Source organism: Haliotis rubra, unplaced genomic scaffold (assembly GCF_003918875.1).
Source record: "Haliotis rubra isolate DU_JTF1 unplaced genomic scaffold, ASM391887v1 Scf28, whole genome shotgun sequence".
In the NCBI taxonomy this organism is placed as follows: Eukaryota; Metazoa; Mollusca; class Gastropoda; order Lepetellida; family Haliotidae; genus Haliotis; species Haliotis rubra.
In genome coordinates, this window is record NW_025766891.1 from 945313 (window position 1) to 962734 (window position 17422).

The following is a 17422-nucleotide window of genomic DNA, read 5'->3' on the forward strand; positions in this document are numbered from 1 at the left end:
CTGTGTTGCAGGTTGATATCGATGATGTTCTTGTGTTGCAGGTTGAGATCGATAATGTTCTTGTGTCCAGGTTGATATCGATGATGTTTTTGTGTTCCAAGTTGAGATCGATGATGTTCTTGTGTTCCAAGTTGATATCGATGATATTCATGTGTTCCAGGTTGAGATCGATGATATTCATGTGTTCCTGGTTTAGATCTATGATCTTGTTTTCCAGATGGAGCTCGATGTGGTTTTGTTTTCCAGGTTGATATAGATGATCTTCTTGTGTTTCAGGTTGATATCGATGATGTTCTTGCGTTCCAGGTTGATATCGATGATGCTCTTGTGTTGCAGGTTGATATCGATGATGTTCCTGTGTTCCAGGTTGATATCGATGATGTTCTTGTGTTGCAGGTTGAGATCGATAATGTTCTTGTGTCCAGGTTGATATCGATGATGTTTTTGTGTTCCAAGTTGAAATCGAAGATGTTCTTGTGTTCCAGGTTGATATCGATGATGTTCTTGTGTTCCAGGTTGAGATCGATGATTTTCTTGTGTTTCAGGTTGAGATCGATGATGTTTTTGTGTCCAGGTTGAGATCGATGATATTGATGTGTTCCAGGTTGAGATCTATGATCTTGTTTTCCAGATGGAGCTCGATGTGGTTTTGTTTTCCAGGTTGATATAGATGATCTTCTTGTGTTTCAGGTTGATATCGATGATGTTCTTGCGTTCCAGGTTGAGATCGATGATATCCTTGTGTTCCAGGTTGAGATTGATTGTGTCCTTGTGTTCCAGGGTCAGACTGATGTTCTTATGTTCCACCGTTCGATGTGGTCCTTGTGTTCCAGATTGATACCAATGATGGTCTTGTGTTCCAGATTGATATCAATGATGTTCTCGTGTTCCAGGTTGATATCGATAATGTTCTTGTGTTCCAGGTGGAACTTGATGATGTATTGATTTTAAAGTACCCTCACTACCAGCCTTCGCATAACCAAGGCCTCCTGACCACGTATGGTTTCAATAATAGAAAGGTTCTTATAGCAAAGAACGAAGCTGTCACGAAAGGTTGGTGATAACATGCATTTCTTTGGCTAGAGACATGACCTAGATAAACAGAAACAATTAACAACACTGCGCTCAGAATAATTCTGTCATCATTATTGACTGAAACTAAAAGTGGGATATTGTTGTTTCATCTGTGCTATCATAATCTCGGAGATTGCTCATTGACCTTGTGGGTAATTCGTTCGCTCGTTCTGCCGAAGACCTGGGTTTGAACCTATTCATGATTACAGCATGTAAGGCTCGTTCTTAGTGTCACAGTGTCAGGCAACGGACTATCCAGTGTGTCACGTTCACACTCTTTAAAACTTCGTGATAGAATCGAAATACAATACTATGTGCTGATGTGGGGATATCCTGTAAGATGTGTGTATTCATTAAAACAGTTCGTGGAGATATTTAAAATTGGATTGAAAGTAGAATTCATACAGTGCCTGCTTTAATCGACAAAACTTCAGTAGTTTCTTTTTCAATATGATTGGTCTGTTCCATCTTCAAAAAAGATTCTGTTAAAGGTTCGAAATTGATATTCGATGTAACATGAAACGCAGTTGATGCTTCTCTGTTCCCATGACAACTATTAAATGGCTAAGTGAGTGAGGGCATGAATGCCTTCAACGACAATGCTTGTCAACGCCACAGAGGAGGATATGGCGGTATTGTTTGACGTTTACCACTTTGGTAAAACCAAATCATCATTTGAAGGAATTTAGAATCCTGCTCGGCTAAGGGACATAACTCTGCAAAAGTGATCACTGAAGCCTAGGCTTCACGTGTGTATTAACGAAGATTCAAAAAAGGGTTGTTCATAGATATAGGCCTGGTACTTACAAAATGGAAAACAACGTTTCCAGAATTTCTTAAAATCATTAGAGTGAGTGAGTATGGTTTTGCGCCGCTTTTCGTAACATTGCAGCAATATCGCGGCGGGGGACAACAGAAATGGGCTTCACGCGCTGTACCCATGTGGGGAATCGAACCCGGGTCTTCAGCGTGACGGGTGGACGCTTTACCACTAGGCTATCCCACCACCCCTAAAATCATTAGAGCCAACTGACTTACATGAAGGACATTAACTAACAATATACCTTCAGAATCTCGGCTCGTCATGACGAAGACCCGGGTTCGAATCCCCACATAGGTACAATGTGTGAAGCCCATTTCTGGTGTCCCCCGCCGTGATATTGCTGGAATACTGCTAAAAGCGGCGTAAAACCATACTCACTCACTCTTTCAGAACCAGTCGGCACAAACCTTGCTTTGAACAAACCCGCCACATCCAGCTCGAACAAAGATGGGTCCCAGCCTGGCTGGCTCGTGGACGGCAACTCCTCCCCCGTCTGGAGCGACAACACCTGCTGGTCCCACACCGCAGCAGACGTCAACGTGTACTGGGAGGTGGACTTACAGGGCTACTACTACGTCGACAGTGTCGTCATCACAACCATCAAATGTACCGGTCCATGTTGTGAGTGTACTATGAGTTTCACTAAATAATGCTTAACACTGGATAGGCTTGGGAGATATTTTAATCTCAGGTCATGATATTTGTTACAAATAAACAGGACGTGGAACTTGTCCTCCATAACGTTAAGATCACATTGCAAACAGAGTGATTTATATACATGGTTACATGTTCATTTTTGTTTCTATGTAGGTTATCATAGGTCAGTAGGTTAATATTAAATTCATGAAGAGATATTCTAAATTTACATAAGGCTCTTAGCAAAGTCCGAGAGAGACACATTAAATATTTTTCAGGCTGCAACAAAGACTTAATGCTACTATAATTACTGAAATAGTGTGAAGATATATATAGAGAGAGAGATGACTGATACGGCTACTATTTCAGTGTTATTTAAACTCTACCGCTCTTTGTTTAAGTGATGAATTCCTTCATCCATAATTGGTATTAGGTAGAAACACGACAGTTAACCGTCACTGTAGTTTCTCAACTTTACTTTTGGCGACCGAACAGTCTATAACAGCCGTTCTGCCTTGCATGGGTTTGTGATCAAATTAAATTGAGTGAGCTTAGTTTTACGCCACTTTTAGCAATATTCCAGCAACATCACTACGGGCGACTTTAAAGACGAGGCTACACCACAGCCCCTATTAAATTAAAAACGACATCGTCCAAACAATTACAAATGTCGTCGTCTGCAAGCGGTCGCTGATTTCTGTTTGGACCACAGTCGATTGTAATCGAGCTGAAAAATCGCCATCGAGCTGAAATATTTTCGTTTGTTGCTTAACGCCGCACTCAGCAATATCCCACCTACAGTACAACCTATGGTGGCTCATTCGGGCCATCGCTTTATCGCCCTGAAAAATCTAGGCGATATTGCGACAAAGCGATAGCACGACACGATATTGCGATATGGCGACACGATATAGCGATATTGCGATACAGCCCAAAAACGAAATAGCGATAACACGACACGATATGGCGATAGCAAGACACGATATGGCGATAGCAAGACACGACATTGCGATAACTCGACACGACATTGCGATAACACGACACGAAATGGCGATAACACGACACGAAATGGCGATAACACGACACGAAATGGCGAAACAGCGATATTGCGATATAGCGATACGGCGATAATGCGATATAAACAAGCGACACGGCGATAGTGCGACATAACGATATGACGATATAGCGATACTGCGATAAAGCGAAATTGCGATAATGCGAAACAGCGATACGGCGATAAAGCGATATATTCATCTTTATATGAGTTTGTGTGTATGTGGTATGTACTTATGTGTATCTGTGTGATGCGTCCATGTTGTATTTGAATTAGTCTCGTATTAGTTTAAGTGAGAAAGCAAAAACTTTCTAGGGATTTCACGTAATGATAATATTCGGTGTATGCAAATGGATTTTATGCAATAGTAATCTTCTATGCATACCCATCATAAATATGGTGCTATTGTGTAACTCATCGTCTGAATCATCAAAATGCAGCAACAGCCGAATAATACAAACAGAAAGAAACACACATGATCGACGAAGCACTAAAAGGTGGGGTGGTTTTTATTATTTAAGACTAGATCTCTTATAGCAACTTCGGCGTCATATCACCACTAAGTAAAGCACAATGGAACAACGTCGGCGAATGGAATCACTGTTCCATCCAAAAGTGTTGAAAATTACACTAAATGTAAAAATGTTTGACTTATTTACCGGTTTTCTTTAAATTGTCATTACTAGCATATCATTTGGCTGATTATATTCGATCTTAATACATACAACACGAAGTAAAAGTTCGTTATTGTACAAATTTATCATTGTCTTATCTTTAAAACCATCGTATGATCTACAGCCAAATCGAGAAAGTGTTACTCTTACTTTGTGAAAGATAAGGTTCTGCTTTTTTAAAATAAAGTGTACTATTCAGCTTTTTCTAGAATTGGGTAAACTGCCATGCCGTTTTGAGATGTACATGTCTTTTAAGGCCCATGTTAAACGCCTTATGAACATCTGTAGCAAGTATACGTGTTGTAACTAAATATACACATGAGCGTTAATTAAGCACAACCTGAAACTAAGGACAATTTTAAAACTTTTAGCTCAAAAAGTCGATCATACTAGAATGCACATGTAAAGCACGTGCTTCACCCAATCTATAAAATGCAGTGGGTCGCAGGTTCATGTGCTGCGAACGCGCCTAATACATTGGGGTATATATTTCAAAATTGCAGTGTGTGCAGTTTGAACTGATATAAAAAATGACAGTACATGTATCTTTCCAGTAAAATCCTAATGCTCTTGCCTCAACAAATCTGATAAGAATATATGAATTGGACCTACTTTTGAAATCAAATACTTTAATCCAATCATGTGTAACATTGTATCCCGGGCTGTTTAGTTCGGCTATCTGTCTCCTCAAACACAGAAGTTCCTAAGCGGGTCCACAACACTTTATTCGGCGTCAAATATGCAATTACATGATAGTACAGCAATTGTATCGTATGTACAGTACATGTATGGTCAGTCTGCAGTACCCAGTACCCCATCCACAATATTAAGCTTCCGTGGCCAACCGGCCATTTGCTGCTGGCCTACACATGGCTTTGCTTTTAACTGCACTGTAAAGATTTAGATATACTACTTTTACTTAACTTAGTGAGTTTTGTTTTACGCCGCACTCAGCACTATTCCAGCTATATGGTGGCAGTCTGTAAATAATCGAGTCTGGACCAGACAATCCAGTGATCAACAGCATGAGCATCGATCTGCGCAATTGGGAACCGATGACATGTGTCGCCCAAGCCAGCGAGCCTGACTACCCGATCCCGTTAGTCGCCTCTTAAGACAAGATTGGGTTACTGAAGATCAACTCTATCCCGGACCTTCACGGGTGACTTAACTCAGGAATACACGAACTACTGTATATCCCCTTCAAAACCTACATCCCGCCAAATTGCCAACAATAATAGTCAAAAACTCTTAGATTGATTTACTATACAGTGGACTCTGAATTATCCGACAATCTGTGTATTCCGACATATATTTTTGGGCCCCGGCAGCGTTCTTCTATATTATCATCATATTAATATTGAATTATCTGACATCTGTACATTCAGAATTCCGACACCATTTTCTGGTTACAATGACACTATCACGCTGTACAATCCGACATCCTCTCCCCATATTAGACTAAAATAGCCATTCAACCTGTCAATGGCTACAATGGAGGATTTTTTCATGAAAGTGTGAATATGATTGTGATTGGGTAGTCCGCATGGTATGTACATTGTACTGAAGAGAATAAATACCAATGATACATGTGTATGTAAATACTGATTTAGTTTTTTTCCCTTTATTCACCGAGTAAATAGCTATCAAACATTAATTTCATGAAGCCAGTTACAATGTATGGTACTGTTTGAAAAGTATTCAAGCAACGAGACAGTGAATTATCCGATACGCTAAATAATTCGACAAGTTCCCCCGGTCCCAGTGAGTGTCGGATTATACAGTTTCCACTGTACCTACTGAAATTTATTTTGGTGTGCAATGTATTGTTTACTTATTTATAGATAGAAGAAGAAAAGTATTCTAGAACTTTTCGTTTATAATGATAGTTTCCTTTCTTGATAAGCAGCCACCATTCTTAAAAGTAGACACTTCAGAGATCGATTTCCCATAAGATTAGGCAGATCGATCAGGCACCGTAAGAGCCCAAATCTATTCTGATGAACTCTTATAGCCTACAGAATTCTCAGGATCTTGACATGGACAAGTATCACAGTTTGGAATATGGCATCTCTCATTGTGCTTTTGGATGAGCTATTTCAGTAGAATGGGCGGTTTTACGAATGCGTTTATCTCACATACTATTTTTTCACATTTTTTTATTCACTTCACTTGGATTCACTTTGTATGAAACAATCCGCGGACATAGTTTTGTAATGATATCTTATGAGAAATGGCATGTCACTTTGTTTCAATTTCACTGGGAAATAAATATGTAAAACTGGAACAAGCGCAGATACACTTGAGTAGAACTATTTCATTGTCATAATCACAGAACATTTTGGAGCCTAATCCATTTTCTCTCAAATAAATTCATATTGAAATTGTTTCTGGCAATATATTTCTCAATGTCATACACATCTTTTAATAACCCTTTATATGTGGTGAAACTTGGTTTCACACCCTTGATATTCCTGACAAAAATGTGGCGCTTGGCTAGTATGATCATGTGGTTGAGCAAGGGGTGGCTATTCGCACAAAATAGTATATCTTGAGCTGAGAGTACGAATGTTCTGTGCAAGACACAATTAACAAAACCGGTGAATTCTTTCCAGAATAATCTAATGATGGGACTTTCAATATATACATGATAAATATTCACACTTACGTCACACGATATACATATGTCATTATCAACTAGTTTCATTTTAATGTATAAATAACTCTATTAATAAATTTGTATTGAAAATCCAAAAAGCTTTGGGTCTTTAATGGTTAGTCTATATTGCACAAATATGGTCTTCCAATCGATATGATCGTTTACTTCACTTTCCCATTTATCGCATACGTTTGGAAAATTGGATTTCGATATGAGACTCGTAAACTAATCTATATCCTGTAGTCGGTATAATAAGATCATTCCATGGGGAACTTATCGATACCTTTGTTATGTTTTGGTGTCCAGCAGTTTGAATGACTTCTTTCCATTTTGGGGGAATACTGACGATGACACGATTTATGTCAAGTACTGTGCCCTTAATATCAAATTTTGTTTTAAGTTCTGCAAATGAGAGTAACTCTTAGTCATTGAAAATGTCTTTAATATTAACAATTCCTTGTTTGAACCAGTTATTGATTATCAAATATGTGTTGCGAAACTGGTGATTTAACCAGAGAGGTTGCATAACAATGTCGTTTATGTTGATATGATTCACTACATATCCCTTTATATATCTATGCCAGGCATCAAGTGCATCTTTATCTCACATACTTCCCGCTATCTTATTATTGAATCCTGAGAATGAATCAACCTACCCGCTTTTCTACATATCGCCATATCGCTGTATCGCCATATCGCAATGTCGCTGCATCGCAATATCGCGTCGCCATATCGCAATATCGCCTTTTCGCGTTATCGCTATATCGCAATATCGCTTCTTTCTTATCGCCATTTCGTGTCGTGTTATCGCCATTTCGTGTCGTGTTGTCGCCATTTCGTGTCGTGTTATCGCAATGTCGTGTCGAGTTGTTGCCATTTCGTGTCTTGTTATCGCTATGTCGTGTCTTGTTATCGTCATGTCGTGTCGTGTTATCGCTATTTCGTCTTTGGCTATATCGCAATATCGCTATATCGTGTCGCCATATCGCAATATCGTGTCGTACTATCGCTTTGTCGCGATATCGCCTAGATTTCTTCAGGGCGATAAAGCGATGGCCCGAATGAGCCACCATAACAACCAGAAATTATTGAGAATTTAAAGATTGTAATTTTTTATATTTTTTTCACTCATTACTCACGTATTAAATGTGAATATTAGCAGAACATAACTCCAGATTCAAAGACAGGTGAACAGTTAGTATTTTGTCAAGTCACCATGGGCCGCAATGCAGGCTTCAATGTGGCGGGGCATACTACTGATCAAAGAATTTAGAATGTCGTGGTCCATGCTGTCCCAATATCGGACCACCTCTTCTTTCATCTCAGCAATATTTGTCAGAGTTTCTTATTGACACTTTCCTTCATAAGTCCCCAACACTTTCTGTTGGATTTAGGTCAGGGCTATAGCTTGGCCAATCTAATTATGTCATATTTTGGGTCCGAAACCAGGCCTGTGAATGCTTTGAACGATGTTTTATGTCGTTGTCCTGCTGGAAAATCCAAACATTTCCATAGAACACGTGAGCTGATGGAAGTAAATGTCGCTCGAGAATATCTGTGTACCGCTCACTGTTCATATTCCTTTCAAATACACAGAGGGGCGTTGCCCCTAACACCGATATGCCACCCCACACGTTAAATTTCGGACTGTACTTTGGGCGCCGATACAAAGGTTTTTCAGTTTGTTTGGTCCATAATTTCAGTGTATTAGGAAACAGCCACACAGAACTTTCATCTGAGAAAATCACATTGCCCCAGTCAAAATGTCTATGCTGTAAGCACCAGTTCAACTTTCACTCCTTTGGTTCAGGTTTCATGATTGGGGATGAAATTCCTCGACTTTTCTGCCAACCCATTGCATGCAGCTCAGTTCTAATTGTCTCCTTACAGACAGCCACAGTTCCTCTATCAATCATATCCAGCCTTAAGTTTCCTAAACTCCTTCGTTTCTTTTTAGAAACAAGAATACCAAGCCGCCTCCTGTCACCGACAGTCAATTTTCTGGGCCTACCTGCGCCTCCCTGGTGCTCAATGCCATATCCATTTGCAATAATTTCAAAACACTATAAACAGTGGACAAAGGGATGGATGCCTGTTCTACTTGAAATCACTTTAGCTGATCTGATGTCCTTGTTATAATACTCTTAAATCAACTTCCCCTTCTCTAATCGTCCATCCTGAGGGTCACTGAAAATGTCGTCTGCTAGCAAGTAAACAAAGGGGGGATAACTCTTCACAAACTAATGAAAAGGATTAACGGAGTTGTCTCTCTTGAATGAAACCAAGCACTTGATAGCCGGTCAAGGTTGTTTATTCTAGAAATCCAATTAAACATATTCCTAAAATTCTCAATAATTTCTGGTCATACAATATATGGCGGTGGTCTGTACATAATCGAGTCTGGACCAGACAAACCAGTGGTCAACAGCATGAGCATGTTCAATTTCGTATTTGAAATGACAATATGCAAGTTTCATTTTCACTCGGCTTTCCTTTTCTAGCTTCTAGGTCACATGACTTTGAGATCACAGTGAGGTCAGACAGGGAAGAGATCTGTCACATGTACAATGGCGCTATGCCAGATGGAGGTACCCAGAGACTAGCATGTAACAAGGAGGTGTTGGGGAGATACGTCAGAATTACACCAAAGGCCAGAAAAGACGTCAACGATCAACTGACGTTTTGTGAAGTGGAAGTTTACGGAAGCAGACTTTCCCTTAAACGTATGTACAAAATGCCGCACTATATTATATATAATTAATGCTTTATTATTTACATTCCTGTTTCACAAATATGTCATAACGCCATGACGTATTTAGTCTATCTTTAACAAATCTACATCTTGCCTGTGAGATCGGTTTAGAATTGATCTTCAGCAACCCATGCTTGTGCCCCATGGGCGACTAACTGGATTTCGTGGTCAGATTTACTGACATTGTGACACATATCATCGTATCACTATCCCAGTTGTGTAGATTGGGACAACAAACTATCTTTGTCCTCAACCATTCTATCTTTTTCTTATCATTTTTCTCCACAGTCATTGCATATGGTTTTAGTCTTAGTAAGATTGTACATATACAATTATTAGCATGTTAGCTGGATTCGCTTTGATGAGCGAAGGTCACGTTTGCGACGCCTGTTAACAGAGTGGTCGCCCTTTGACTGCGGTGCTCCGCCTGTACCTGAAAACAGCTTGATGACCTTGACCTACACTGACACCGACGCCATCGCTACATTTACGTGCAACGCCAACTCCATGCAGTGTGGTGACGTCAGCACCGGGGTCATGAGTTGTTCCAGGGGTCAAGTCTGGACGGGTGCGACCATCACGTGTTTCACATCGCTGTACGAATACGAGGAGAAAGATGATGTAAGCAGAGATTCACACTATTATGAATACAACGTACAACGAACGTTTCTCTGCCACAGATGTATGTTATTACTCTTATTCGTATTCATCAACAGTCCCTGTGTACAACTTCTGTATGAATTCTCAAAACAGTATTAATAAAACTGTGTGAATTTTCTCATATAACTATGATTATACATGAGAGGGATAAATTTAAACAATAAATAAACACTCTGTATAGAAGAAAACTGGGAAGCCATTATCATGAATATCTTAACCACACTAAATCGAAGCTCGACTATTGACAGTCTACCGCCATATAGCTAGAATATTGTTGAGTGCGGCGTTACACAACAAACAAACAAACAACTGCATGGGTAGAATTCGTGAAGCCCATTCTGGTGTCCTCCGCCGTGCTATTGCTGGAATATTCGCTAAGACCAAACCCGCTATGTCCTATATCCTATTTGGGTTGCTGTTGCTGATACTGTGCGGTGTTCCAGGCTCCAGGGTTCGTGTTCCGCTGCCCCATGACCATATTTTCATCCGTTGAGATCTGGGCCACACCACAGTCTTCTGAGTGAGTACACAGCAACACTGGTACAGATGAGGTTTACCCACACAGTTGACGTTAGTGCTGTACACATCTTTATTGAAGCTGGTAATATATACTACTCACACTTTGCTAAGGAACACAAAACTTCACAACTTTACTTAAACTAAGATTTATAATTTGAAATTGTATCCATTTAAAACTGGATAAATAGTAATATGGTAACCCTCCTTAGGCAAATAGTCACTTTAAGCTAACCTTATTCACTTGATACATGAGTAACCATAGAAATTGTTTTCATGGCACCAATCAACCATTTTGCAAATCAAGGAACGAAGTGCACAACACCTGTCAATAGCAGGTATGGGCTCCATAAGATGCAGTGACATACTGAAACCTAGGATCCATGCTTACAATAAGCTTAGGTATTTAAATCAAATTTTACCCCACATAATAGTTTTCTGTTGAATCCATGATTTGATCCTTAGCAAAGTGTGAATAGTGTATAGTCTAGATCCGCAATGGTTTTCTGGCAGTACAGACAAAATATTGCTCCAGACAAAAGAATTTAATCACAAGACAACATATCCATTTTCCATCCGAACATCGGTGTACAAAGCAGCCTTAGAGTTACCACTGACATATTTGTTCGATTGTCGTTTGGGTTTAAGACAAGGCTGTATTCTGAGTCCTGTCTTATTTTCACTTTTCATAAATGAATTATATATTGAAATAGCTTCAAATGGTAAACATGGTATCCAAATGTTTCCAGACCTAATAGAAGTTTTGATGTTACTTTTTGCAGACGATGTCATTTCAGTGTCAGATACTGTGGCCGGTCTTCAACGACAACTAAATATTCTAAATGCATACACAAAAGATTGGAAATCATCAGTAAATCTAGAAAAACTAAAATTGTGATCTTTAGGAAAGGTGGTCCAATAGCACTGAACATCGGTGTACAAAGCAGACTTAGAGTTACCACTGTCTTATACTTAAACTCATTCTTACGATAGTCAAAACTAAGTCTCATACTGTAAGTGCGTCTTACAATGATCATAGATACGACTGCCATGTCTCACACTTTAGCTTAATCTTACGACAGTCAAAGCTAAAACCATCTAACGTCTGATACTTTTAAGATCCGTGAAGGTCCGGGTTAGAATAAATCTTCAGTAACCCATGCTTGTCGTAAGAGGCAACTAACGCGATCGGGTGGTCAGGCTCGCTGACTTGGTTGACACATGTCATCGGTTCCCAATTGCGCAGATCGATGCTCATGCTGTTGATCAGTGTATTGTCTGGTCCCAGACTCGATTATTTACAGACTGCCGCCATATAGCTGGAATATTGCTGAGTGCGGTGTAAAACTGAAGTCACTCACTCACTGATACTTTTAACTGCCCCTGTGAGTTAATTACATCCCGGCTGATAAAACCGTATTTTAGCGCGAGGGGCGATGAGGTAGCCCAGTGGTTCCATATGTTATACGCGGGTTCTATTCCCCACATGGCTACAACGTGTGAAGCCCATTTCTGGTGTCCCCCCACCTTAGTATTGCTGGAATATTTCTAAATACGGCGTAAAATCATACTCACTCTCTTATAGCGTGAAGATGATCCTCCTGACTGACAACAACACAGCGATGGAGCTTGTCATGGATTCAAGCACTGGTACACAACCCTTGGCATACATTCGTCACCAGGGAGAGGAACAGCGTCTCCTGGCACTCCCCTTCATCCCTCATCAAGCAACACACATCATATTGACATTCCTTCCAGAATACACCTTGGTGAGAGTAATACATGAATACACTATACACAAGGCAGTACCCTATGTCACGAGGTACTGCACAAGTAGATGGATAAGTTGTATGAACACACAATGCCATGTAGAAAGTTGTCAAATGTAACATATGTGAAGTACAGAAGAAGTGGCTGAGTGGGTTAGATCGCTTACCTGGAGATAAGGTGTGTCTGTCTGGTTTCGAACTCAACCTAACAAACGTACACAATCTGTACTTGACTGAGGGGGTGTAGTTCCAGATATAGCGAATGTTACAAATGTAATATACTTAAAAATCTTACAGCCACAATTATGCCTTGATTGGTTTAAAAAACAATTCGAGATTTTTATTTAAGAGAAAGTGAGACAACCTTTGATCTTTCTGCTCAATTTCTAATGCGTCGAGGGCAGGTACAACAGGCATGGTGCAGTGGTTCATGTTGTATCCAGTAAAGTTTCAAAATTAATGCCATTCATATTGAATCAAGTAAAGTTTCAAAATGAATGTCACTGAATTGAAAAATTTCAAATTGAATACAAGAAAATTGAATACACTGATATCACAGACACCACTATAGAAAATACAGGGTTTTTTATTCGAGGTCAGTATCTGTTCCTCTCAGGTTTTCTGATGTAATAAAAGTACCTTTTCACTTCAGATTGAAATTGACAAGAAGGAACCCATAAAAAGTTGACTACTTGTTCGACGCTCTTAAGGTCGACCGTATTCAATTTGCCAACATATTACCTCTGAGGAAACTGAAACTGAACAGGGTAGATTTCACTGGACTAAAGAAAGGTAAATGCTTATATATGTATTAATTCAGTGTATCATATATTTTAATCTATATATTGAGTGTTTCTTTCGTGCGGAACGTATCTTCAAAGTGATGTTCTCTTTTCATCTCAGATGATAAAAATACGTTCTTTGGATGACCGAGCTGGTTTGCTACCAATAACCTTTGCTTTTCATCCGAGACGGTGAAATAAATACAGTGGTCAGACAGTGGACCATAATTGACTGAAACACGAATCTGGAAGACGAGGATCGTTGGATTGTCCGATTCAAACTCGATTGTTGATAGGATGCAGTTAGATATAAGGAACATTGCTTAGTTCTTGGTTGAACAGTAACAAAATCAACAACCCAAAACAATAGAAACGTGCAATAACTCTTGACAAACGGCACCTTTATCTAATCCTATTACTGGATAAAGTCTCGATACATTTCATGAGGATTTTAGCGATCTTCCAGCGCACTACAACTGAATAAGACCATGACTAGAATATCACATGCTGTTAACTCACACCCGACGTCATCATTGTTAACAGTGTAAAGAGCCCGCAGATTCAGATACTGTGAATTAGTCCTCGTGTTAGTATTCAAGACAGCCGTGCAGACAAAGTTGTACTTTTTTAGACAAAGGATATTGACAGTTGAAATTTTGCACCTACACAAAAATATCTTGTCGGATTTCAGTCTTTAGCGTAAATGTATACTTTGGTCATTTGTCACTGTTTGAAAAGAGTAAAGCGAGTTGTTACGTGTTGGATTCCAAGCTGAAACTAAATAGTTAACCGGGAGTTGGTCCGTTAGAGAACTATGACACCAAGAAACAACGAAGAAATGTGACGCATTTAACAATTAAGAGCTACAGATGACCTTCTGGGTCATTGAGTTATGTGCTCGCTTGTGTTCATCTCAAAAGGGTATCATAACTTTCCTTTGAGTAGCCAAATAAGTTGTCACCTCAAGTAAACTTTTTTGGGTATTTTGCTATTTTCCATGAACTGTAAAAATATAATAAGATTAAATGTTGGTTTACGTGTTATTTAAATTTGATTTATAGTATGAGAAACACAGCAAATTGCCAAGTTCAAGTGTTGAAATAGAACCTCTCAATGTTACTGTTATTTTATCTATCCACAGGTACGTAAGCTAAGATTTGACATTTTTGTGTGCAATCATGTAAGATAAAATTTATTGAGTATTTACAAAACCTCAAGCGTACTTGTACGCAATAGACTTAATAGGAATTGAGTTTTGACATAAATATTTGCGCAGATACGCAGCTGAGGTGTACTGAGATGAGAGGCACTTATATATACTAGAGCTGAAAGCTGGAAACTTCGACTCTGGGGCAGATGAATCTTGAAAAATATCCAGATCATTCTATAATGTTCTCATGATCACTGGAGATGCCTACAGCAGACGTCTTAATTTAGTACAAGGGCCCTGCCCCTTACTGAATCTACAGGTGCAATGTGTAACATGTGACACATTGTGGCAAAACGAATAGAACACGTCACAATTCAATTCTCGACTCACAAAAGTCCAGAAACTCTCCGCACTGTGGATACTTTCTGACAAGGGATTCGACAAAATTTAACATGCAGTTTTTATGAATAAGATATGTTTAAGAGGTTGCAGATGAATAAAAGTATGTTTACATGAAAACATTTCCTCATAACAGGATACATAGCTTATATATCACAAACAATAATAAGCTATTAAAGTGATACTTTAGACAACACATAAGGTTCTACAAGCTGTATGGGTGTAATCATGTTCGTCTGTTTACAGCGGCAATGTTGCACTTCTGAAGCCAGCCAAAGGGTCTTCAACTTCTGGCAGCCCTGCTGGAGAAATAATATGTAAAGATGTGAGCTTGTTTGTCTGTTACAGAACCAATCAGCTGCATTGTTGCACTTCTGAAGCCGGCCAAAGGGTCTTCAACTTCTGGCAGCCCAACTGAAGAAATAATGAGTAATGTTGTGAGCTTGTTTGTCTGTTTACAGAACCAATCAGCGGCAATGTTGCACTTCTGAAGCCGGCCAAAGGGTCTTCAACTTCTGGCAGCCCAACTGGAGAAATAATAAGTAATGTTGTGAGCTTGTTTGTCTGTTTACAGAACCAATCAGCGGCAATGTTGCACTTCTGAAGCCGGCCAAAGGGTCTTCAACTTCTGGCAGCCCTGCCGGAGGAATAATAAATAACGATGTGAGCTTGTTTGTCTGTTTACAGAACCAATCAGCTGCATTGTTGCACTTCTGAAGCCAGCCAAAGGGTCTTCAACTTCTGGCAGCCCTGCTGGTGGAATAATAAGTAACGATGTGAGCTTGTTTGTCTGTTTACAGAACCAGTCAGCGGCAATGTTGCACTTCTGAAGCCGGCCAAAGGGTCTTCAACTTCTGGCAGCCCTGCTGGAGGAATAATAAATAACGATGTGAGCTTGTTTGTCTGTTTACAGAACCAGTCAGCGGCAATGTTGCACTTCTGAAGCCGGCCAAAGGGTTTTCAACACTTGGCAGCCCTGCTGGAAGACTGGTGGACGGCCACCCCTCAGCTACATCCACCAGCACGACGTGTTGGCAGGTGTCCGCCCAGGACCCCAACCCATGGTGGCAGGTGGACCTACAGGCCTACTACTACATCGACAGGGTGGCCGTCACACACAATAAGAGGTGTGCGGGCTGCGGTGAGTCTGATCAATATGTTTATCTCTACAACAGTTGTACAATCAGTTTCAGGTCGTCGTTTCAACGACCATCAGCATTTATATTCACTAAAATCTTGAGTGACAGAAATTAAAACAATATATAAGACAATATATATTCCCCAACATCTTCATCTTCATCAACAGCATATTCACACGCATCCAAACAATATACCTTTCACTAGCTTCACATGTTGGCGGCTTGTGGTCCTGTGCACAGAGCTCAGGTCACGAATCAGTTGAAGTAGAGCAACGTCGAGTTCGCACAGTCCTTACATGGATGACCCTGTTTGCCAGCTTGACTCCTGAGAGTGTGTAGGACTTCAATCACGTTCCACAACGAGGCACAAGTGATACATGTGGTCTCACCTTCGGCAAGTGAGTTTGTTCAAATTGCCTCTGTTCACCCAGCAGAAAATGGGTACCCGGTTGAATAAAGTCATGTGACTATAACCTTCTAGCGCCGGGTAATAACAATCAGATTCTGATTAAGCGCTGCGAGCAATCACTTGGTGTTTGGAGACTGTGCGCTATAGAAGGTGACTTATTAGTATTTTATTATATTTTACCTTTGTTGGGAATCGAGCATTGGTCTTGGTGACGAGCGAACGCCTTCGCCACCAGGCTGTCCTCACCACTGAATTGATACATGAGTGAGTTTTGTTTTACGCCGCTTTTAGCAATATTCCAGCAATATCACGGCTGGCTTCACACTTTGTACCTGTGTGGGGAATCGAGCCCGGATCTTTGGCGTGACCAGCGAACGCTTTAACCACTAGGCCACCCCACCGCCCCCTGAATTGATAAGGATAATGACCACACAAAAGATAGCAGTCGAACGGTGTACCTCCCTGTGTATAGAATTCGACACTGTGGGTATGTCGCGTGTTGTTGACCAGCATTTCCATTCATTGGCCTGTCAGGCTTCAAAAGATTCCCGCAGTTCCAGAATCACAAAAAATGAGTTTCTCACATTCTAGCCATACTGTAAACATCCAACCTGGGCGGTCAGCATGACATTCTCCCTATATATGTAGTGTGTGTAAACGAGACACGTATAATGCGTCAGTATAACCGTCGTTACATATCTTCATACAACGTCCAGTCATGTCTTGGATAAAGAAAACACACATTTCGACAGCCGAAGGTTTAAGATTTGTCCACTAGTTGGTTCGTACACACATATTAATAATAACGAGATTTAATTTTAAGCAACCTTTGCAATATTCAAGTCATGTCAAGGCAGGGGAGACCCAAAATGGACTTTGTAGAACCCATCCCATCTCAGGAAACGAACCCGGGTCCTCGGCGTGAC

At 40.2% G+C, this 17422-nt stretch overlaps 2 protein-coding genes across 3 annotated transcripts in view; both read left to right on the top strand.

Annotated features, from left to right (window-relative positions):
* The window catches only part of LOC124281119, a 38978-nt gene extending 22895 nt beyond the window's left edge, over positions 1–16083 (top strand). The window contains exons 21-28 of one of the 2 annotated variants that reach the window (XM_046717130.1): positions 924–1053; positions 2288–2518; positions 9422–9643; positions 10070–10293; positions 10776–10852; positions 12434–12617; positions 13270–13409; positions 15862–16083. In XM_046717130.1, the coding sequence (XP_046573086.1) occupies positions 924–1053; positions 2288–2518; positions 9422–9643; positions 10070–10293; positions 10776–10852; positions 12434–12617; positions 13270–13305 (1104 nt within the window). In that variant the 3' untranslated portion in view covers positions 13306–13409; positions 15862–16083. Of the gene's footprint in view, positions 1–923; positions 1054–2287; positions 2519–9421; positions 9644–10069; positions 10294–10775; positions 10853–12433; positions 12618–13269; positions 13410–15748; positions 15789–15861 lie in introns of those variants that run through there. The other variant, XM_046717131.1, reaches the window with a different exon arrangement.
* Positions 1–17422, top strand: part of LOC124281174 — a 137556-nt gene that overhangs the window by 97164 nt on the left and 22970 nt on the right. The gene's annotated exons all lie outside the window — the stretch shown is intronic.